We start from the raw sequence: 25522 nt of genomic DNA, 5'->3' as shown, positions 1-25522 counted from the left end.
ACTTCCCTACTTTTAAGATCAGGCTTAAATGTTTGTTTTTGATAAAGCATATACTTAGGGTTGGATCAGGTGACCTTTAATCCTCCCTTATGCTGCACTGACTGTTTCTTCTTCAGTCACCTTTTTCACTCACAATGTGTTTATACCTCTCTGCATTTAATCATTAGTTGTTATTAATCTCTGGCTCTCATCCACATCACATGTTTGTCCTTTCTTCCTCCCCTCACCCCAAACCAGTCATGGGAGATGGGTGCCCCTCCCTGAACCTGGTTCTGCTGGAGGTTTCTTTCTGTTAAAAGGGAGTTTTTCCTTTGCATGGTACCAAAGCACTTGCTCATAGGGTTGTTTATATGATTGCTGTGGTCTTTCCTGTTCTCTTTGTATTATTGTAAAGCACCTGGAGGCAACCACTGTTGCACGATATATTAAAAAAAAAAAAGAAAAAAAAGAATTTGAACTAAGTAGAAAATTAAATTAATCACCAGCACTGTGTCCTCTGGGTTAAAGAGGGAGACCTTCCAGCATGTTACCAGCATTCAGTTCAAAAGGTAGATTCTCTGATGATATTGGGGTACATAAGTGCATACAGTATGGGCAGCTTGCATTTTTTGGAAGGAACTATGAATGCTGAAAAGTATATAAAGGTTTCCCTATAGAGAAAATATGGCACATCATTAAACGAAAAATACGTTAAAGACAACCACAAACTCTTCAGCAGCTGGAAACCTATATCAGGCAAGAATGGGAATTCCAACACCAAATCTCCAGACTTATAACCTCTATGCCCAGACGTCTTCAAGAAGTTTTGAATAGAAGAGGAGATGCTACACCATGGTAAACATGCCCCTGCCCCAATTTTGAGACCAGTAGCAAGCATCAAATTTGAAATGAGGTAATTCTGTGCATAAGATTGTAAAACTTCTCAGTTTAAACATTTGTTATAGAATTTATGTTCTGTTGTGGATAAAATATTGGCTTGTGTCATTTTAAACTCTTTTACGTGTCATTTTGTTCAAATTCAAAGTTTAGACCCCCCCCCCCCCCCAAAAAAAAAAAAAAAAACACCCCTAAAACCCAATTCTGACCAATTTTAATAACACAAAACTAACCTTTTTTTAAAAAAAATTTTTTATTTGTAGTGAACAATGACTGGCAGACAACCAATTTTCGACCCCACTGACGTGCCAAAACTGTATCCAACACTCACAATGTACTGAAAGATATGATGAAGCATTCAAGGTATTTGATAACTGAACACCTGCATTTAAAACCATGAATATTAAAATCAATCAACTATAATCATTTTCAATCTGTTGGTTTACTCCAGATTAGTGAAGTCCAACACTGAGGAAGTGACGTGATAAGCAGACATTCATAGATCCAGCTCATCTCAAAAGGTGCTTGAGGGTCAAACACAGACAGATTCCACATGCTTGAAGTCTGTCTGTAAACGTTTGTCCATTGGGTGTTTGTTTTAAAGCAGTAGTAGTATTTGTTGAAGTTCTCATGATGTCAGTGGCCTCACTTTGTACTTTAACTTTGAGTGGATTAACTCAAAAACACAAAACATACAATGTTTTCACAAAACAACAAACACAAAGAAGTTTCTGTCAGTGCCTGATGGCACATTAAATATCTGTAATGTAAATCAATCCTTTGTTTCATCCATCACTCATCGACTTTGCGAGCTCGGCGGCAGAATGTCCAGTGATGTTCCACTGTGTTCTCATTAGCCCGTTCGCTCATGTGATGAACACGTGTGTTGCGTATCGTAAACCCCTGAAACATGAAGATGGACACAAAGTCATAGCACCACATTAAATCCAATTATATTATTGACTATATTTGGTTTTTAAGATAATTTATTTCTACACACAATGCTAGCGGTGAGCTAAAATAAAATGGACTCACAGATTTGGAGATGAAGTCGAGGAGGTGGACACGCAGGCTGACCTCCTGTTGGTGGTCACATGGCCCGAAGGTGAAGGACACCTGGTAATCTCTGGTGTCCATCATGTGTTTGTTCCATTTTGTGAAACTGCAGGAGATTGACTCCAGCATTGCATGGATCTGGAGAAAGAGAGAACTGTGTGAGTGGTTAAACTTTAACACCATCTCCACCAATTATGAGATTTTCTGGAGCAAATATGAAGATATTGACTCATCAATAGCGATAAAGCTTTCACCAAGGTAGGAGAAGGTGTTGAGGTTGTTACATATGTACAAAAGTACAGCTGTGCATCGTCAGCATAGCAATAGGAGAAGCCCTTGAAGCAGTTTAGTAGATGATCCAGGGTAATATGTATAAAGAAAACAGAACTGGATCAAGAATTGAGCCCTGAGGTACCCCTCACATGGGGGGCACAGATGAGGACAATGTAGTTATTAATAAGAATTCTGATGGATCTTTTAACTGAGTATGATCAGAGCGATCATAGTGGGGATCAGTGGGGACCCAGAATGCGGGCTCGACATGTTGTTCATATAGACTTCAAAGTAAAAATGTATACATAATATAATTATACAAAGTGGTAACAGAAAACCTTACAGTGCCTGCCTTCGTGACATACGTAGTTATTATTCATCTCCAATTCTCTTCTACAATTTGTCTTTTGTCCTTCTTTCTTTGTTAGGTAGATAAAATAGAAGAATAGGATTTAAAATTCAAAATAATTATCACGATAATTCAAAATACTGTTTGGGCTTCTTTTGTAGGTATACAGTGGAAGTAACACAAATTATGTCGCTTTTATCGGCACCTAGTAATTAAAACCTTAAAGAACACACCTAAAGGCTGTCAGCCTCTGTAACCATTTGCTTCCAAGTGACTAAATTTATACCCACATTCCAGAAGTGTGTGATTTACCATCAGGTACTGTATTTAAGTTTGTGTATCACAGTCAAAGCTGCTGTTGTTAATTTTTCAACATTGTATGCTAACCAACCCCAGTCGCAACTTAGTATTTTTTGTTATTACTAATGGAATATAGATTTTTAAATTATTATAATTTTTGTTTATCTGTCAGATTTTCTTCATTGTGTTGTCAGTAATTCCACAATAACTCAGACTGAAAATAATCTTAATGACAAATGAATTTAAGACTTTCAAAAGAAAGGATGCGATTGTCATGTGACTCTCGGTACTGTTAGCTGACATCAGAATGATTCGGTGGACCAGCATGAGGTTTGTTTAGAAAACACATTTCTCACTTAACAGTTTAAACATGAAATATTCACACACACACAAAAAAAAAACACAAGTTACAAAAATTCACAAATATGCTCTTTGAATCTTAATCACAAAAACAGCTAGCCATTTACCTTATTGTTGTGCACTTATCATTTTATTACAGCAGTGGATAAATATGTTTAAACGGGCCACAAAGCTACAGGTCGTAATGTTATATTTCATTCAACCAGCAAAAGTTGCTTTTCTAATTTCATAACATTAGGATAAAATTATACATTTTTTTTGTTCCTGGTTAATATTATGTGTTTGATGCCTTATTGTCAACTGGTCATATGTCCAAAATCTACAAATTAATTCATCTTCAAATTCATGTTTTTATAGAGTGATCATCTGTGGGAGCAGCCGATCACATAACCACGGTATGAATTTCCTTCGGGATTAATAACACTCTATGAAAAAAAAATCAACTAACAGCTGACTTACTCCACAGCTGAAAGTGATTGCTGCATGGTAATACCTTACTGTCTAGTTTTTTAACTTCTTACTTTCTTAAAAGTGCATCCCCAGCTAGTGTATGTTGCTAACTTTCAGGAACAATTGCGAGACACTATGATACACCATTGCCCTTAAAAAGATTTTTTTTTAAAAAATTGGTCCATTTTTATGAACGGAGAAGATGCGACTCTCTATTCAACATCTCTGAGTATAAACCCATTTGAGAGCAGTTCCAGAGATACCAAACCCGCTGTTAATCTGTCTAGATCTGTCAGTGGTGTCTAAAACTGAAGATAAGTCCTAGAGGACTAAAATGGAATATTCACACTTATCTGGGTTCAAAAGAATATCATTAGCAATTTTTTAATAATACTGTTTCAGTGCTGTGGTTTCATTAGTAACCAGACTTGAATTTATCAAAGATATTGTTTCCCTGACAGGTCTATCAAGAATTTTTTAATTGAATGCAAGTTTAGAAATGGTTCTGTAATTGGGATCTAGAGAGTGTTTTTAAGCTGAGGGAAGACAATGTTTTGCAGTAATATAGAATGCAGCCAGATGAAAGGAAATGATTTATTTTAGACGAGGAAAGATGACTGGCAGAACATCATTAATAAATTTAGGAGGGACGTCAGCTTGGAAGGAAGAAGTACCTATGTGGGAGACTATATTTTAAGGAGATCTTGGAAATCAGATAAAACTTGGAAAATAAAACTTGATGAGACAGTTGATCAGATGAAAAGGATCAAGACTTTTCCATTGTCTTCTACGGCAATGAATCTAATCTGTTGGGCTTTTATCAGAACTATGCTATTGAGAACTGATGAACATACACTAACAAACCAATGAACTAAATCACTAAATTAAAAAAATAAAATAAAATTAGGTGTTGATATGGGCAGATTGGAAAGAAGAGCTGAAAACCTAGCTGCCGAATTCTCATTAATGATACAAGACTGAGGAGTTTGCTTCTGGGAAGACTGGGAAGAACACTGGCTCTGAAAAAAAAATTATGCAGTCATGTGAAATACAATAAAATTATGGAGTCAAATGAAATATTCTTAACTGTGATAGGATTAAGAATATATATATATATATAAAAAAAGCTTTAGACTTCAAACTACAATCTCCTGCTCTGAAGTCCATTTCTCATCTTAAACACGGAACAACATAACAGGTTTTTAATGATCAGATTTATGAGCAGAGAAGCAATGCAACAAATACGAAAGGATTAACATGAAGCTAGACATAGCTTCAATGTCTGATCATAGCCATTTAATATTCAAATAACTTGTCAATCAAATATCATATTGAAACAAAAAGAAAAGAAAGGCATGCATTTAATTTCTCCACTTCATTAATCCAACAGATAGACTGGCTCCTCAAAGAGAAAACTGACTGAAGCTTTGTGCAGCCATCTGTCCTACTACAGAGCACTTTCTGCTGTCACACCACACCCACTGGGGAGATAATGTCGATGTTTCACCCATGTTTGCTGAGAGAGTGAAGATTTATTGCTGTGGAAGCCTTGAAGGAAAAATGTAATCCTCAAAATAACAATGATGCTTTTTTGAGGAGTTGAGCAACAAAACTTGTCACACAAGTACATTTTAGTCCCCTGAAGGTTCTAATCTATATCAGATATTATGTCATCGTATTGCCTAGCAACAATCTAGCAATGGATTAAAATGACCTGTGTTTACCTTTTATACATCTATAATGCCTTATAAAGAAAGTTTATCTTATGACAATAACACCCTCCATCCATCTAAATCTACAGCTTCACTTGTCCTCAGCTGTCCCCTCCTGGTGACACTCCTGAAACATCAATCTGTCTGTAAAGCTCCAGTTTCCCTCTCCCCTCTTGAACAAGACCCTTAGATATTTAAACTCCTTTGCTTGGGGGAGCAGCTCATCCCTGACCTGGAGTGGACACCTATCCATTTCCTGCTGAGGAAACCTAATTTTTAATTAACAAAAGCTGAATTATGCATGGTATATTATGATGCAATCACATTGCCTGGTAATCACCCAGCAACTGCCTTCTTATTGCCTTTATGCATCTACAACAGCTCACAAAAACATTTTGTTTTTTCCTTTTTTTTGTATAATTTCAACAACATCTCATTTATATCTACAAAATTTGAATTATAGACTTTTAGCAGGCTATAATGTACATGTTTGATAAAACAGCTTGGACACTCGAGTTAAAACTCCCTCTCTTGACATTGATTAATCTCTTAAAACTAATTTCTGTTCATCAGAATTACATATTTAGAGTTTTTGTCCTCATTTACACAAGTAACTCAACACTTCTGGCTCTTTTAGTATTCATGAATCTATGAATATAACATCAGCCACCGACTCCTTTGCGTCCTTCCCCACCTCCAGAGCTTTCCTCTGCTTCTGTGAGCCCCTCTCACAAGTTTCAAGCCACATGAAGGGAGACCCAGTGCCAGTCTACACTGCTGAAGTGTGCCTTTCATTATGCAGGCAAGGAAAAATCTGAAGCAAAGTGTGAAAATCAGGAGGTCACAAATAGAAGAAAGAGTGCTGTTCTAGGAGTCAGGGTAAAGAAGTTTAACACTTCTTGGAAAGCTTTTACTGCACACTTAAGGTATCGTCAGTTCACCCATCTGTAAGGTGCTTTCACATGGGCTGTGATTTGAAACATGTTATTTTCAGTGGTTTCCACCTTGCAACGATGGTCTGGTGCTGTGCTGAGTAAAGTGCAACTGCAGCACAGCTTGGGAGATCCTGTGGATTTGAAGTTTGCCATCAGTATCATGGCATACAAAAAGGCACCTAGCCAAGCTAATTTTATAAGTCTGAATTACCAAAATTACACAACACATGTTGAGTTTGTATTGAGACCACAGGAGGAAAACCCTTCCTTGAAAGGGTTTGCATTAAAATAAAATATACACAACAAATGTGCTAACAGTCCTTGAGAAATGTACATAAACAAAGCGTAGATGTGTTATGAACACTGTGTGGATCCCAATATAGAGGTTTCAAACCTTTGCAGTTCAGGTTTCAGCACTCTCTCACCTCTTATTCACTTTGAACATGATGGTGCAATTTGTTGCCAAACTGAATTGTGGATTGTGGAGTTGGGAAATGATTAACTTTTCTAACAGGATCCAATCAAATGAAGTTATGAAAATCCCTCACAGAATAGAGAAGATGTTGCTTGTGCAGCCTGTTAGCCGTCCAGCTTCTGGGCTACAACCCGCTACAGATCACAGAAAATTAGGATTAATGTATAAATTTAAAACATGTATTTAAAATTTTGTAGGAAAAAGCAAAAAATACTGGTAGCTGCTTCTCCTCAGTCTCCTAGTAGATGTACCTCAGCTTTATATTTGAAAGTCCTAGGTCAGCGGTCCCCAACCCCCGGGCCTCGGACCGGTACCGGTCCGTGAGTCGTTTGGTACCGGGCTGCGAGAGTTGAGGCTCAGGTGTGAAATGTGTGGTTTTCAGGGTTTTTATCGGTTTTCAGCGTTATTTTGTTATCATTTTTATCGTGAACTTGGTTTTCCTGGGTCTTTTCACGTGTGTTATGAATAAATCTTCTTTTTTTCGGTACCGGTACTAGTTTTATTTTGTTGTATTTATCCGCGACACCTTAAAGGCCGGTCCGTGAAAATATTGTCAGGCATAAACCGGTCCGTGGCGCAAAAAAGGTTGGGGACCGCTGTCCTAGGTCATTTGCAGAAAAGTTGACCTCTGACTTTGAACTTACCGTAATTGTCGGGCTATAAGCCGCTACTTTTTGCACAAGCTTTGAACCCTGCGGCTTTTAGTCAGGTGCGGCTTTTCTATGGATTGTCCATGATTTTTGTCATATCGTAAGACGATTTGTTTTGTTTGTTCCGCTGCTGTACGGCACTACGTTGCCTGGCGGAAGGGAATGTGATCAGACACACAGTATCGGGGTTCAAGGGTGGTATGTTGGTCACATGTCCATCCGCCAGGCAACATAGTGCCATACAAGTAGCGCGAAAAACAAACTTCAAAGTAGCGCTACGCGTTCAGCGGGAGGCGTGGATGATGTGCGGCGATAAACTTGCGAAAAGCAAGTTATGCCCAACTCCACCGGTGGAATCTGACAGCGTGGAAAAGTGTGCAAACATCCATGATCACCAACGGATTTCGAAGGGCTGGACTGCTGCATGATGGAGAGGAGGACACCGCCACGGCCCTTCAGAGGGTGTTCGACTCTGACACTGACAACGAAGTAAAGAAGCTGAGAGTGGATGACGAAGCCACCCTGAGCCTGTTCGTTTCCGACACTGGAGAAGAGGACTTTGGTGGTTTTAGTGCGCAGGAAGATGGTGGTGAATGACTGACTTTTCTTCTTGTTAAAGCCGTGTCACAGCACCTGAGCCTAAAAGGTAGTCCAATCTATTTTTCTGGTGTGCTGTAGGTTATTGTTATGTACTACATTTGTTACTCATTTATGAAGCGCAGTTAATGTGCAAATATGTACCCATAACTTGTTTTTCAAAAATATTAATAAAAGGGATGTGTCTCCAAACAGCCATCTCTTTCCTGACATTTCGCTTTGTGCATATTCTCTTACATATGATAAGTCAACATTGAAACACCTGCGGCTTTTAGTCAGGTGCGGCTAATGTATGTACAAAACAGGATTTTCCCCTGATTTTAGCTTGTGCGGCTAATATTCAGGTGTGCTTTGTAGTCCGGGAAATACGGTAAGTAAAAGTAAGTAAAATTTATTTATATAGCACATTTCACAGATAAAAATCACAAAGTGCTTTACAATAAGATCAGACATACAAGTTAAAATTAATTAAAAGCCCGTTTGTATAAAAATGTCTTCACCTGCTTTTTAAAGGAGTCAGTAGAGTCTAGACAGCGTAAAGACAACGGCAGAGAGTTCCACAGCCTAGGTGCCAGCGCCTGAAAAGCCCGATCCCCACGTGTTTTAAACCTAGTACGTGGGACCACCAGTAGCCTCTGACTTGAAGACCTAAGTGCTCGGGATGAAGCATGAGGTTTCAGCAGGTCAAAGATATACTGGGGAGCTTCACCGTGCAGAGCTCTAAAAGTTACAACTAAAATTTTAAAATGAACCCTAAAATTTACAGGCAACCAATGAAGAGAAGCCAAAACTGGAGTAATGTGTGACCTCTTGTTTGTACCAGTTAAAAGTCTTGCCGCTGCATTCTGTACAGACTGAAGGCGATCCAGAGCTGATTTGTTGAGACACGTAAAAAGACCGTTACAATAATCCAAACGAGAAGAGATAAATGCATGAATAATCATCTCAAGTTCTGCCTTTGACACCAGTAGCCTGAGTTTAGAAATGTTTCTTAGATGATAAAAACAGTTCCGGACAAGTTGTTTAGAGTGTTTAGATTGTTTAGAACTTGAGGTCAAGGTCACTGAGATTCAAACTCATCCAAGGTTTTTAGTAGTTGTGTCTATGGTATGAATTTCAAAATCCTATGTCATCTCACTCTCAAGTTATTGCATTCACAACCTTGGGTGTCCACGCTGTCTACCTGCCCAGTTGGGTCATGAAAATACGCCATCAATTCACTTATGATTATGGGTCAGGCTTCTTCATCAGATGTGGCCTCCAGCTTGCACTGGAACAGTTTGCAGCTGAGTGTGAAGCAGCAGGAATGAGAATCAGCACTGAAGTCTGAAGCCATGATCCTCAGCTGGAAAAGGTTGGAGTACCCATGCCAGGCCAGGAACGAATTACTACCCCAAGTGGTCGACTACTGGTGATGGCCAGAGGGGCTGATGGCGCGATATGGCAGCCTCGCTTCTGTCAGTCTGCCCCAGGGTAGCTGTGGCTACAACTGTAGCTTGCCTCCACCAGTGTGAATGTGAGAGTGAATGAATAGTGGAATTGTAAAGCGCTTTGAGGGTCCCAAAAAGCGCTATATAAATGCAATCCATTATTGTTATTATTATAAGTGAAAGAGTTTAAGTATCTCAGACTCCTGTGAGGGGAGAGGGCATGTCCCACCGAGAGGAGGCCCCGGGTAGACCCAGGACAGGCTGGAAAGATTATATCTCTTGGCTGGCCTGGGAACACCTTGGTGTTTCCCCAGATAAGCTGGAGGAGGTGGCTGGGAAAAGGGAGGCCTGGGTTTCCCTGTTTAGGCTGCGCGTCCACATTGAAATGGCCGAAAACACTTACGTTCCAGTACTGCGCGTGCGTGAAACGCAAGAAGATTTGACCTGCCTCATTTCTGTCTGCTGCTTATTTACTTTCCGGCTCTTTGAAACGTCGTGGCAAAATGTTGAGGAAAAGCACCGAGTTTTTTAAATGGACTAACTATGAGGTGGAGTTTTTGCTGCCAGTAACACAAAAGTACAAAGTTGCAAAAGATAGTTAAAGAATTTGAAGAAAAGCTATCTGGAGCATGTACAGACTGATATTAATCTTTAATAAGGCTGTTAAAATTGAGAGCAAACAAAACAACTGCTGTCTTACTTTAATTGGTCACATGACTGCATCATATGACTAACATGCGTCATCATTTTAGAAAGTTTGCATTTTCGCTGTCCACACTGCGACGCAAGAGCAGTTTTGCACGTTTTCAAATGTATGCGTTTTCGAGAGTGAAAACGCCATCTCGGTGTGGACGGGAGGCCAAAATGAAGAGAAAACAACGCACCCAAAGCTACTGTTTTTATTGTTTCTTCACCACTTCCAGGTGTGAGGACAGTGAAGAGAGAAAAAAACAAATACTGCAGAGTCATCACACTCTTCAGAGTCTGTTTTAAACTTCAGTGAACGTAGAAAGATATTCAACAATTTAAGATTCCGGAATTAATAATATATAAGGGGAACAATTGCAATACTGTAAATGTTAACTTCACACAGTGTACTTTTTCCAAAAAGCACGTCACATCACTTATTTTGTAGTGGTTAAACTAGTTAAAAGAAATAACCTATTATAGGAGTCCCAAATTAGTTATGGTAAAACTGTAATAATTAATATTATTTTTTAAAAAGTAATATTTCCAGTCAGCATGTATAGACACTCAATGGAAAATGCAAAAGCAGTAGCAGAACTTAAAATTTATGAATCAGGCATTAAGCATAAAAAAACGAATCAATTTTATTTAAAATTGTTTGTTTTTTTCTAGAAGCAGACTCAGAAGCAGTCTAAAGGAAAAATAAATAAATAGATATACTGTAAAATCTGCTGTGATAGATCAATACAGCCTGACCAGGCCTTTTCCCACTGACCTTGGTGGTGATGGTGAGCTGGGTGATGATGACTGCAACAGGATTGGAGTACTTGGAGAGCTTTCTGGTGCTGGACAACTCAACCACCTCTTCGTAGCTGTCTGTGGGGTAGGGCAGATGCGGCTTGGGGTCTCCCAGGCACTGGATAAGGGGCTCAATCTGATAGAAGTCAGCCTCCTTTCTTAGCAGCTCCGTCTCCTTGAAGTCACATGGCAATGTGAGCTCTGACGTCCGCAGGAAGTTGAGGATGTAGCTGAAATAGCAGAACCAGAGACAGGATTAGTCAAGACTGCTGAGCCAACAATTCTGAGCTGTCAGTTAAAGTTGGGGCAGGAGAGCTGCTAAATGATGTGCAAGTAAGCTAAATAATCATGTTTCATACATTTTTTTTCCTAATGTTCACTCTATATGACATTAAAGAGATGTTATATAGATTGGGGTGGCTGTGGCTCAGGTGGTAAAGCATATCAGCTACTGATTGGAAGGTAGGTGGTTCAATCCTTGGCTTCCCCATGCCAAGTATCCTTGGCCTAGTTGCTCTCCGATGCGTTCATCGGAATGTGAATGTTGGTTAGACTGAACTTGAGTTTAGAAGCGCTTGTATGAATGGGGTGAATGAAACATGTTGTATACAGTGCTTTGAGTACTCCAGGAGAGCAGAAAAGCGCTATATAAGAATCAGTCCATTAAAGAGAGCATATTCCTAATCATTGTCCAACAAAAGGTTTTCCCCACTGACTTTGATTTATTTATATACTACAGTGGAGTCTAATATGTGAAAAAGCACCATTTAGTAGATTTATATGTTATTTTAATAATCTGTCCATCCAGTGCATCCATCGTCTACCACTGGTCCAGGTCCTGGAGGATGCTATCTAAGCAGAGATGCCCAGATCTTCCTCTCCCAAGCTAACTTGTCTAGCTCTTCAGCGAGGCATTCCCAAGTCAGCCAAAAAAGCACAGAGGGAGATGTACTAAGCGGGACAAATTAGTCTAAGGTTGCAAATGAACCAATGGGAATGGAAAGTTTTCCAGGTGATCTGCCAACAATTTGCTTGTTTATATAGAAGGACATCCCCGAGTGGGACTCACCCAATTATTGGAGTTGATTCTAATTTGGTTGTATTCTAGTTTGTGTGAATGGGAGTATAAATGGTTGTCTGTTTCTCTGTGTATGTCCTAGAACACACTGGCAACCTGTCCCGGGTGTACCCCATTTCTTGTGCCATGGCAAGACAGGCTCCATTCCCCACAACCCTGAATTAGATAAGTGGGGGGAAAAAAACAGATGGATGGATGGCTATACCAAGACGCAGCCACTTTATTTCAGTAATGACTGGCATTCTGCCAAGAGCAGCACAAATTAGCAGGTCATAAACAAACAGAGCCAATGAGGAAACGAGTAAAATACTGATAAAAAAAATTACAGTGTAAATGCAGAGTTTATCAATTTGTTTCTTTCTTCAAAGAGCAAGGCAATTTAGATCAGTGAGAGGAAGCTAAAGGAAAAATCAATGGTTCTATCGTAAGGGCTAACTCATCTGTTAAAAAAAGAAATAGCTAGAGACTGTGTGTGGATAAAGGTGTGTAAATTCTGGATGAATCTGTATTCTTGTATCCCTCAGACACACCACATTAATTTCTGCTCTGTTTCACTGAAATTTTAGCATTACTGAGGACTAGACAGACAAACATTCAGGTTAAGGACGCAAAGCTTTAAGAGAGAGACAATGTTTTGCATTGTGCTGACAGCTTTGAGCCATCCACCTGTGCCAATTACACACTTATTCTGATAAACTCTCCCTCCATCATCACACATGAAAGAACACTCCTAGTGGCAACACATACATATCAGTCACAAACTACGATGCTTTTTCGGTATTAAATCGAGCACAGTCTAATGCCACATACCTATATCAGGTCTGTGTGATTTATTTAAATAATGTCCTCCTAAAATGTTGTGTTATGAAAGGAAAACTCATAAATTCTTATGAAAGAATTAACAGGCTGCAGAATTTCCCTTGGTCCCCCAGCAACCACCACATTCTTGTCAGATGCCCAAACCAGCTACTAGCAAATTATTCTTTTTATTTCAATGTGTTTCATTTTTGTTTTTGTTCTGGAGGTTTGCGAAGGCCTCAGCAACTCGAGTCCCCTGAGCCCAGCCTCTCTTTCATCATGAGATTTTTGGACTCATTTTTCATTCAGCCATGCTTCACAGAATCCCAGGAGGTTTTGAGAAGAACAGAATAACATAGTTCAGGGTCAGACTGAATAAAATGTTGATTCTTTTTTCCATTAGTTAACTGCAGGGGTCGGCAACCCTAGGCACGTGTGCCACAGTTGGTACGCGAAGGGTTAACTGATGGCACGGCCATAGCTGGACTGATCATCGGGCATTTGCTCGGTGGCCCGATGATTTTTTTTTTATTATTATTTTTGTAACGGTATAAACAATGAAAGGTGTTGGATTGGCCAAATGCTGGCCGGTGTGTAAAAATAACTCAGCTGTTTGGTGGTGGCATTGCGGAGCTTCCACAGATTCAGTAACATTAACAAGTGGTGGAGGCCAGCATGTGGATGAGGGAGATCGGAGGCAGGACGAGGAGAGACCCGAGGCGGCCGCTGGTCCGAGCGTCAGGTGAACTGAACTTCAGGTAAGAAGTTATGACCTGCAGTCTATCTGGGTCAGATATAAACCAAGTTTAGGTGGAGTTTATTTTTGTTGTGCTGACTTTTTACAGTCAGTTACAATAACTCGTACTGCGTACTAGCTAGCATGACGGAGTTTCTATACAGCTGGGTGGGTGCTTTGATGTTACTGATGTTGAACTTTAATTCATAAGGTTAGTTAGTAGAGTTACCAACCGTCCCGTAAAAAGACGTAATCCTCCCGCATTCAGAGAAATTATTACGCGTTTTGTGTTGAGCTGAGAGGGGACGCAGTTTGTCCTGGGCTTCAGCTAGAATGAAAAAGGACACAAAGGTTGAGTTATTCTTTGTCTTTGCTGCACAGCTGCCTCTTCTTCTCTCATTCTCTCCCTTCCCTCTCCTGTTGTTACTTCAATCACGAAACTGATCAATGATCAGCTGATCGGCTTTTCTCTCGTTTGTTTATCGCCCACTTTGCGCCAGAAAGAAGAAACCGGCGGATGCCGCGCTAAACAACAGCAGCATGTTTAAGCTTGATCAGCTGTTGTTAGAATTTATTTAATATTAATTTCTAGTATCAGCTGAGGTTTGCTGGAGCCACAGCTGTAAAAGCTGCTGGTCATGATATCGGTTTGTATATCTGGTGAGAGGGAAACATGAAGATGAAACCAGGAGATGTCCTTACTGAATCATCACAGCTGAACAGGTGATGGAGAAACAGGTTTACCTTTTAGGTGACATGAATGAGTTGAAGGGAAGTTATGAACTGTTTCTGACAGACAAATAACACCAATATCATTTTCTAAGTAGCTGACAGCTGGTAACTGTCCTCTTCTTAATGACGGTATCTTAACTAACCACCCCAACTACCAGACTAAAAATAACTTAGCCTACTGGTAAGACGGACGTTGTTAGCTTTCCACATTCCGACACTTCAAAAGCTTCAGCAGCTTTCCGCTCAGCACAGCATCAGCACCACGGAAATACACGGATACATCTGTAGACTTGAGACACAATGCATTTTTGGGACTTTCAGGTGTATGGACCAATGTTTTATTTTCTGATCAAACCAGAAATCTTTAATGAGCTGCTAGATTTGTCTCGCATTAACTGGCTGAGTTAATGCCAGTTAATGCAACATCGAAGCAGCTGGAATCCACAGCTGTGCGTGTTCATGGAGCTGCATTTTCACCGGCTGGACATCACTACCTGACAAGTTTAACTGTCTTCAGAACATTGCAGAGGCCTTATTGACAGTATTTGGCTCTACATATCTGTGTGAGCAGATTTTCTCTCACATGAGTGTCCTCAGGTAGCCGTCTGAATGCTGGACACGCCGAGACCTGTGTCTCTGAGTGGGAGACCAGAGATCATATTAGCATGTGTGTCTCTGTATTAACAAACATGCCATATCGGCTTCGTTTATTTTTCTTATCATTGTTGTGAGGAGACCATAAATAGCATTTGTATTTTCCGTTGTACAGTTCATTTGCTGTTATGGAGTTCTTGTTATGGATAAAAAGTGTCTTTTTTTGTTTCAAAATAGCTGATAACTATTCGCTGATAGCTGCCAACATCTGCGAACAAATATTATTCTATAAAGTGGTTCTATATAGTGTGTAACTGTTAATATAGAGCGTTATTAAATTTATTGCTAATGCAGTCATGTGGCACACTGACCTCTGAGGAAATTTTAAATGGCACTCGCTATCAGAATGGTTGCCTACCCCTGGTTTACTGTATTTGCAGCTGTTGAAAAAAAAATTGATGATTACTGCCATTAGGTTCTGGATGTATTAAACAGACATACTATGTTTAATACAAAGGTTTCTTTAAAGTCCTTTAGTCAAAGGCTTTTGTTGGTTGGGCTAGACTGTGTATTAACGTTAACTGTTACATAGCAAAGAGAGCTTATGTTAACCAAAGAGTTTTCACAGGTATTCTTGTGGTTGGCCAGCAGGGGAGACTTTCGGCAGCGGATAATGAGCCTCTTTGTTTCAGCCATCTACACAAAACATAGCAAAAAACCCCAAACAAACAAAAAAAAACAAAAAAAACAAACAGGTACTAAGTTGAGTGTAGCCCAAATATAAATAGTAATTAGTTAAGATGTCTTATCATACTATTGTAATAATAAGTTTAAGCCAGAGTAAAATCTGTTTTACTAGATTTTAGTAATTTCCTAATTGCCTACTGGTGATGGCCAGAGGGGCCGATGGCGCGATATGGCAGCCTCGCTTCTGTCAGTCTGCCCCAGGGTAGCTGTGGCTACAACTGTAGCTGCCTCCACCAGTGTATGAATGTGAGAGTGAATGAATAGTGGAATTGTAAAGCGCTTTGAGGGCCCCAAAAAGCGCAATCCATGACTTTGCTCAGCCAATCGGATGGCATGTAGGTCATAGTAAGCCTGTCCCGGCTTCCTCCCGTCAGATGTGTGGAGGCAAGCCAGGTGACAGAGCTGTTGCAGGTTTGTATTGGCAAACACTTGCTTTTCCCGTTTTTAATGCATTTTTTTAACACCAACTAACTTATGCGACTTAGATGCTGATTACTGTGAGCCAGAGCCGTAGTGTTGTTGTGCACTGAACGGAACGGAATTGGTGAGTTTGAACTTTTAATTGACTGTTTGTATTGCTACCAGCTGACGCTAATTGGCGGCTGCCGGTCCAAACATTTTGATTTTGATTTGACCGATATTTGTTGAATAACAAATGTTGTGAAGCTATATAATATTGTAGCGGGTCAGGGCTGTTCGAGGTTCTGTTTGTACAGTACCCACACGCCGAGCCGCCAACCGCGAGCAGTTATGCCTACCACGCCAGTTAAGGTATCGAAATACAATGGGCTAACCCCGCTAGAGCCCTACCTCTCACAAGTGCGGCTGGCCGCCAGACATAGTGGCTGGAGTGAAGAGGAGACTGCTACACACCTAGCGCTAGCATTAGAGGGAGATGCACTGCAGATACTCCTTGACCTAGCCCCGGCAGAGCAGCATGAGCTCCAGGCCCTCACCGCGGCACTCGAGAGGGGATTCGGGCAGCGGCACTCCACTGATCAGAGCAGAGAGCAGCTGACCAACCGGAGCCGTCGACCGGGGGAGAGCCTGGGCACCTTTGCAGCAGACGTGTTGCTGTATGCTCGTCGTGGCTACCCGGAGTTTCCAGCAGCAGCCTGTGAGGAGCTTAGCCTGCATGCTTTTCTGCAAGGACTTTTCCCAGAGCGACTACGTCAACACGTCCGCATGGCCATGCCTCAGACCCTCCGTGAGGCGCTCCTTGAGGCTGAAAGGGCCGAGCCGGTGCTCACCTCGCGACCTAACCAGCAGGTGCCCCCCCCAAACTACCCCCAAATCAGAGCCACAGACTGTGACGGGGAGGGGGAGGTCGCCGAGATGTCCCAGCTGCAACCCTCGGTGCCCCGGAGGCGTCCTTGTCGACCGACCGACCGCTGCTACCGGTGCGATGAGCCTGGCCACGTGGCGCGTGACTGCCCAGCACCAGCCCCGAAGACCAGAACTACGCAGCCTCAGGGAAACGAGGAGGGAGCGGTGTAGCGAGGGGACCACCGCTCCAGCTTCCTGCCCCCCTCCAAGGACGATGCACAGTGGTGGGCCGAGTTAGGTAGAGTCCCTTGAGGTGCCCGAGCTGCTGTGTTGAGGACCAGCCATGCCAGGCCCTGGTGGACACGGGGTCTACCATTTCCCTGATACGACCTGGCGTGCTCCCTGAAACATCCGGGCCACTGGTGAAGGGTTGGTTGCCCACAGACACCCAGCTGATGACCGTGATGGGGGAGAAAACTGTTATGCGGGGGAAGAAACCGTTGTGGATCCGAGTGAAGGATCTAGAGCTGGCGCACAACTTCTGGCTCGCCGACATTCAAGACCAGTGCATCATTGGCCTGGATCTGCTGAGCCGCTGGGGGGCCTGCGTCGACACCGTGAAGCTGGCTATCACTCTTGGCGCAGAGACTTTTGCCCTCCAGCGTGGCCAAAAGCAGGGAGCGGGGACCAGACGAGAGAGGCGTCGGGCAGCTGCCGCTCAGCAGATTTCGGATGCCGGTGGCTCCGGGTCATCTCCACTCGCCTCAGCCTCTCAGCCCGACAAACCTCCTTCAACTGAGACCATCGAGGCTGTTGATGACCTTTGGCAGCGCAGCAGCGTAGGCCTCAACGTCGACCAGCGCCAGCGGTTGAGGTGCCTCCTGGACGAGAATGTGGGCATCTTTGCCGCCAGTGACAAAGACTGTAGGGCAGACGAGTCTGGTCCAGCACACCATCGACACCGGCTCTGCTCAGCCCATCCGTCTGCGCCCACACCGGCTGCCGCTACTGCCGCTACTGCCTGCGACAGGAGGAGCGGGCCCAGGAGGTGCTGGGGGTGGCTACTGCTCAGGCCACAGCCAGCGGAGGGGGGTGGCTCCCATTGACAACGCAGCAGCTGAAGCGGGAACAGGAGGCCGACGCGACGTTGGTTCAGGTGGGGGCCTGGCTGGAGGCGGCGCAATGCCCCGCCTGGACGGTGGTGTCGGGACAGGAGCCCGAGGTGAAGGCCTACTACTCCCAGCACAACAATCTGGAGACCCACGACGGCCTCCTGTACCGGAGATGGCGGGCCCCCGGTCAGGGCAGAGATCTCCTGCAGCCGTTGGTGCCTCGGTCGCTGCGGTCGCAGGTGCTTGAGCTGGTCCATGGCTCGGTGGGGGCAGGGCACTATGGGAACGCCAAAACTCTCCGCCGCCTCAGGGGACTGTTTTAATGGCCTGGCTGTCGACGGGATGTGGAACTGCCCCCCTTCAGCAGTACCTGGTGGGGGCCCCAATGGAAAGAGTGGGAGTGGACGTCCTAGGGCCTTTCCCCGTCACAGAGTCAGGGAACCGGTATGTGTTGGTGGCTATGGACTATTTCACGAAGTGACCAGAGGCCTACGCGGTGCCAGACCAGAGCGCAACGACAACGGCCGAGAAGCTGGTGGAGGAGATGTTCCCCCATTTTGGGGTCCTGGCTGAGCTCCACAGTGACCAGGGGCGTAACTTCGAATCGAAGGTCTTCGGGGAGATCTGCCGGCGACTGGGGGTGGAGAAGACGAGAACCACACCGCTCCACCCACAAAGCGATGGCTTGGTTGAGCGCTTCAACCGCACGCTGGCCACCCAGCTCGCCATTCTCACCAGCCGCCACCAGCGGGATTGGGACCGACATCTGCCCCTGGTCCTTTGGTCGTATCGGATTGCGGTGCAGGAGTCCAGCCAGTGCACACCTGCTGCTCTGATGTTTGGACGGGAGCTCCGGACGCCTGTGGATCTGGTGTTCGGTCCCCCCCCCCGAGCCGGAGATTGATGGTGGGCCAGAGATGGACTACTACAGGAGGCTGAGGGAGCGGCTGCAGGTGGTTCATGACTACACCCGCCAGGCCCAGGCCAGCGCCGGAGTACGACAAAAAAGAGCCTACGACACCAAGTGCCGAGGGGGGGTTTTCACGCCTGGCGACAAGGTTTGGGTGTACTGCCCGGTTCGCAAGAGAGGAGTGTCCCCCAAACTCTGCAGTCACTGGCAAGGGCCGGCGGAGGTCGTGGAGCGGCTAACAGACGTGGTGTACCGTATCCGCATGCCGGGCCCGGGGCGCATGGTGGTGTTGCACCGGGACAGGCTCTCACCGTATCGACTGCTTGCTCTGGCAGATGCCGGGGCAGGGGATGATGGTGGCACCCCATGTTCTGACCCGAGGGACTTTTCCCCCGCCGGTCGTGACCGGCCGGTGCGCCAAAAGAAGGCACCTGGACATTTGCAGAACTTTGTGTGGGGTAATGGGGTCGTCGGGGACGACTGACCCCTTAGGTGGGGGCTATGTAGCGGGTCAGGGCTGTTCAGGGTTCTGTTTGTACAGTTATGTTTTGTTTATGTTGCCATAGTGACAGGTGACGCCCTCTCGCTGCGACGGTGTGTCCTTCCGGGGTCAGAGGGCGCCCTGTGTGTTGTTGTTGTTGTTGCTGTGCTGTTGCCGTGCTGAGCAGTTAGCTAGCGGCAGTGTTTTTCTGCAGATGTTAATAAATGGCTGTGCTCCCTGGCTAGCTCACGGGAAGCAAGACCAAACGATACCTCCGTCTCCTCCTTGTCTGAGCTCGCCACAATATGTATATAGCAGTTGGAATGTTTCAGTTAAATCCTGATTGGCTAAATATACTGTTTATTCATTTATAAATCGTGTACACAGGAACAAGAATAACTTAATGTATGTAGCTTATTTGGCTGACATTTTTGTATTATTCTTGTCATTTCTTATTGGCCTTGTTTATTTAGTGCAGGCCAGGTGAACCTTTTTGGGTATGAAAAAGGATGGCGAGCCAATGAACGGCTAGGAGCAGGAATCATTCTGCATTGAAGCTTCCACTGGACTGGTAGGAAGTTATCAAAGACGATGCTCTGTGCCCATTTTCCGAATACACTGATTTCCGCAATCATACACACCATTCCCCCGTTTATGGACAATAGTGCTTTGACATCTCTCATGGACATTCAGATAAAACTCATGGACTTCCTCCTCTTCAGTGTGGATCAGTGTTTTTGATGTTAACATGTGTTATTTATGGGGAACTTTTTTGAGAATCTATATTGCCTGGTATAAGAATAAGAATAAGAATTTGCTTGTCTTTGTGCACCCCCACTGGGTTTTTGATTAATTGAATAGCTGCAGCAGGAGTGATTATTTAAGTTTTCCTTTTCTTTTCTTGTTATTTTTCTTTGGTTTCGGTTAAATACATGGTACCTGCAAAAGCATTTTGTGTTGTGTGTATTTATTAATTACTGCCTATCAGCTCCAGTAGCATTCCTAAATCTTCTGATTAATAATAACCTGATATTTCACTCAATACCTAGCCTGTATTAATTCATTAGCGCTTCAGTGTCTTGAAATTTCCTGTACTTATAACAGGATAGCTTGGACATTCATTTGAATGGTGACTTTCCAGCAGACTACCACTTGCCATGTTATCCATTTAATCTCAGCTGACACAGCCTTAATGTCCCTTTTTCCACTCATATAGTGCTGCTGCCCAATCTAGAAGCAGTTTCCACCAAGGATACACTGGTGCCAGTGCCGAAAAGTATGACTTCACATAACTTCTGGGGCCAAAGTTCGAACCACAGATGCAAATAGCTATGGTAGAGAATACCACAGGAATTTAATGATTAACAGGCCACAGATTCTGTTAACAATGACTGCGTTCCCATGGAAATTACCTCAACTCCTGATAGTGATACTACTTGAGAATCAATAGACTATGTGCACGTTAGCATATGCTACTTCAGGTGCGGAAACTCCTGTGGGGAGCTTTGTTTCCGGTGTCCTATTCGTGCCTTGTTTACGGTCCAAAACAAGTTAAGCAAATGAATGAACCAAGCGGCGATTTACATTTCTATAGATGTCTTGGGCATTTACCCAATATATCTGTAAATGATGTTCATCGACTTGTCGATATTTTCCCCCCCGCGCCTCAGAGCAAAACAGAAAAGGGATTCAAATTTTATATTTCTCAGTATCTGTAAACAGCAGTCCCTCATTTATCACGGGTGTTATGTTCTAAAAGTAACCAGCGATAGGTGAAATCAAGTAGCCAATTTTATTTTTTTCATCAACATACAGTACTGCACTTCAGAGTCACACTGCTAGCGATCGATGCAGCGATTCTGTACTGTACAGGAGAGACGTCACGGAGGAGATCGTCTGCAGCGATCAGGATGCAGGACAATGTGATGTAAAAAAAACATGCAAACCTGCACTAAAAAATCTGCGAAACACCGAGGTGAAAGGTGAACCGCGTTATAGCGAGGGACCACTGTAATTTTGAAGGTAAGTCACAACATACCCTTCGTAAATACTAATGTATAGAAACCCTTACCAGCAATAATTCATTTTTTGTGTGGCTTTTTTTCACGGTTTGTTAACATGCTGTGTAGGTGTGTACTTGACTAGCTGATATCGACATAATGGGGAAACATCTGGTTTGACTATTGTTCACCTGTAGTTTGAATGCTGAACATTTGCCTGTTTAAATCATAAGACCAGTCACTATACAGATGTGCTTCTGAATGTGGACGATGTGTCTTCTGATTTTGTAATGCAGTTCTGCTTGTGTTGAGTGATGTAAACAACTGATCGATCTAAACTCTTTAAACGTCAAAATTGATCATTAGATTTTTTATGACACAACAGTGGTGAGTGTTCCCACCTTCTGCTCTTTGTAACTTAACGCGATCTTTCCGTTTTCGAGTTTTGGACATGATTTTGGAGTATATCTTCGCAGTAGCGATTGACCACAAAGTAAAGCTACCGGAAATGTACAACCCCACATCCGGTCTCAAACCAGGAAGTTAGCATTTTCTCATGCACAGGGTCTATTATCAAACCTCTTGAAACTTGGCCAGGTCCTCAACAGCACTGCATTGCATCTCATCAATCAACTGCAGAAGTTAAAATAAAAAACCCATCTCACTCACCGAAACAGTGGGCCGTCACGGTCAATGAAGTAGTTCCCGTGCGCATCCCTGACAGTGGGGAGGTCACCTCTGAACATGGCTCCCAGCATAGAGTCTGGGTAGCGCTGTAGCGTAGACAGGGATGTGCTATACACACAGCCGCCCACATTCAGAGTAACTGGCTCCCCCATCTGGACAAAGTAGGTAGGCAGAGATAACACTCAAGGCTTTTGTCAATGGCAGTTTTTTTCCACAGCAGACATTGTGACTTCTCACTAGGGTTGTACCTAGGGCTGTTCGATATAACGATATATATCGGATAACGATATAAAAACGTCTATCATTTCATTTTACGCTATCGTTTGTTTCGTGGTGTCGCAAAATAAACTCTTTACAGTAATATGTTTTCACCGTTTTGATGGTCACTGTAGTGGCTATACTAATTTCTTAAAGTTCTCTCTTTCTCTTATATTTAATATAACCACACTACGGACGGACAAGCGTTTTTATGCATTGTCGTTAGCAACAACGACGGTAAAACCATCGCGTGTCCGCTTGTTTATCTTCCACATAAAACTTTTGGAATAAAGCTCAAGATCCTGTTGACTTTTCAAAATAAACTTAATCACATAAAAGAGTATGCAGAGTACTTACGGATAGGGATGGGTACCGGTATCCGGTGCCATCATGGCACCGGTTCTGACATAAACGGTAGTAACCAGACCGAAAAGCAGCGCACATTTCGGTGCTTTTTTCCCCTGAGATGTCATACACTTTGGATTCTAGCCAATCGTTTTACGTTTGCGAGCGTAGTAGGCGGGCCCAGGTACGTACGTTCTTTTAGAGCAGAGCTACAGATTAAAAATGCCCAAAGCGAAGCGGTCAAAGTCTGGCTGTACTTCACAGCAAAAGATGCAAACTCAACAGCCTGCAACAAGTGCTTTAAGGTGATACTGTGCAAAGGAGGTAACACCTCGAATCTGATGAAACAACTGGCGACGCATAGCGGGGGCTTTTAAAGCCGAGAAATGCGCCGTATTTGATAGCTTGCTGCAAGAGCTCACACCGAGCACATCTACTGCGGGTGTGGTGCCTGTTATTGGACCCGGAGTTAGCAACATCCCCCAAAAACCCGAAGAGTAGAGTCCTGGCTCCTAGCCCTGCCAGTGTAGCAGAAATGATGACGGATGATGATGGCAGCAGCAGCCGTTCTTCTCTGCGTGAGTAGCTTTATGTTGTTGGTGTGTAATTTACGTTGAGTAGGCTAACCACGTTATTACATTAATGCAGGTAAGGTGAACTAGCAAACACGTCATAGTTACATGTGGCTGTCTTCTTGTTTGATGGCAGATGCTCCCTTCACCCTGGCCAAAAAGGCTAAAATGACCAAAGAAAAAGAGGGAAACAGCTAAACATGAGAGGTTTTTGGATAAAGTGTGTGTTCTCCATTCTTTAAGTACCGGTTCGAGCACCGTTTAAGCACCGGCACCGTTTCAAAAGTACCGGTTTGGTACCGGTATCGGATAAAACCTAAACGATACCCATCCCTACTTACGGATGAGAAGCAAAAAAGAGCCGCCAGGTGCTAAAAAAATAAACCTTAGACTAAAATGTTAGAACAGGCTTTTCCCCGCAGCACGCCGTGTAATAAATACTCACAAAGAAAACGGCGGCTGTTACAACTTATGTCTAAAAATGTATAGTTTCATGCTTCGGTTAAAACACTCGACTCCAGGTACACGACGCCCAGCTGGAAACACTTTACGCAAGTCGAGCTGCCCGCGATTCTCAGAATGTACATAAAATGTAAAATTTTTGTGATTTATATCGTTATCGGGATGATAGATGTTTTGTATCGGGATATGAGATTTTGGTCATATCGCACAGCCCTAATTGTACCTAGATTTTCAGTCCCATGCAGACTCAAGGGGTTAAACAGTGAAAACAGGCCTAATATGCATGAAAATCAGGAGAACATGAGCATGAGACTGAACATGATGACCTAGGCTACCACACAGCTGCGAGCTGTTTCAGCCTGGGCAAAGTGCTATAAAGAGTATGAGACAAAACAGAAGACAGACACGGACATTGCTCAACTCTCAGATGCAGACTTGAAGACTGGTCTCACATTTGCTGGTGATGTGTCTATCCTTTATATTTTGACATCAAATATTGAACCTGGCTTATATCTACTTGTTCAAGCCCAAAACAGACTAGATTTCTTTCACTGAACAAGAACAAAAAAAAAAAGAAGAAAAAAAAATCAAAAACAAAACAAAACTTCAGCGCAATTTATTCACAGCTCTTTTTTAGAATGTTGATCACATTTTTAATCACCTAATTGTAATGTCTGATTTTATATACCTTTATTAATCCCACAAGGGGAAGTTTCATAAGGCTGCCAACCTATTGCACGCAATGGCGGCGCCATCTTACCCTCCGACCATACATACATTACACAAAACATCACATGGGGAAGACAGGTCAGAGAGGTATAACAATGAAAAATGCACCACATGAGGAAAGATAAGGAGGAAAAAATAACTCCCCCCAGACTGAGCTCAAACAGGGAGATCAGTTTGAGAACAGAAAAAAAAAAAAAACACCTCTGCACATAGCACATGAAAAAAAACCTTAATACACCAAAGAAACACATGACAAGCAACAGGGGTGGGTAAAGGGTGAGAGACAGCCGAGTTAGACAGTACATCCGGGCCTGCGTGCTCTGGTCTCCTTGATCCACCGTCAGCATCGGAAAGGAATCCGGTTGTTCAGTCTGACGTCACTAGCTGTGTCTGGGTCTAAACTCCGCTGCAGGTCCATATATCAAACGATCACTATGGCATTACTGAGAGTTGAAAAACTGTCTAAAGTCTTTCATCTTTAATAAAATGATCAGCGTTCTGCTCTACCAGGTGTAACAATTGAGTTTAACATCCAGGCATCCATGAAAACGGAATTTATGACATTTAACGGAGTTAGAAGTTAGCAGGGAGTTAGCTCGCTAGCTTCTATCTAAATACAATATAGCATGTCCTGACTGCAGGGTTTTGGAAACAAATTAAAACGTACAGCTCTGCTATCACTTCCAGCATAAATGAAGACAGAAAACTAAACAGCAGTGACGTTTGTAGGGTTACTGAAGTTGGGCTAGCTGGTATATAATGATTTGCTACGTGACCGCTAGCGACACAGCTATGTTAGCATAATATAAACAAGCTAACTTTTTTTCCACTCGATAAAAGTTAACGTGAGTGTTCTCGGTGGTCAGGAACAAATGTAATCGCATGGCAGGATGCTGTAAAAGGACCAAACTTCAGCCAGGAGAACAACTGAGATAATCCATCCACAATACGAGGTTAGTCATTCATATACTGCTGCATGGGATGGGCTGTAGTTACATCCTAAGGTTTTAAAAACTGAGCTTAAATAAATGATTAGCGGTAATAAAAGCAGAGGGAGGTCAACAGTG

General features: G+C 43.1%; 1 protein-coding gene across 1 annotated transcript in view; it reads right to left on the bottom strand.

Moving 5' to 3' along the window:
- Positions 1-1104: 1104 nt before the first annotated feature.
- Positions 1105-25522, bottom strand: part of kctd6a (potassium channel tetramerization domain containing 6a) — a 33600-nt gene continuing 9182 nt past the window's right edge. The window contains exons 3-6 of the mRNA XM_004547375.2: positions 22072-22241; positions 10926-11178; positions 1912-2070; positions 1105-1779 (exon numbers count right to left, since the gene is read on the bottom strand). Coding sequence (XP_004547432.1) covers positions 1669-1779; positions 1912-2070; positions 10926-11178; positions 22072-22241 — 693 coding nt within the window. The 3' untranslated portion in view covers positions 1105-1668. The remainder of the gene's footprint in view (positions 1780-1911; positions 2071-10925; positions 11179-22071; positions 22242-25522) is intronic.

Source organism: Maylandia zebra, linkage group LG5 (genome assembly GCF_041146795.1).
Source record: "Maylandia zebra isolate NMK-2024a linkage group LG5, Mzebra_GT3a, whole genome shotgun sequence".
Lineage (NCBI taxonomy): Eukaryota > Metazoa > Chordata > Actinopteri > Cichliformes > Cichlidae > Maylandia > Maylandia zebra.
This window is presented reverse-complemented; position numbering and strand designations above follow the sequence as displayed.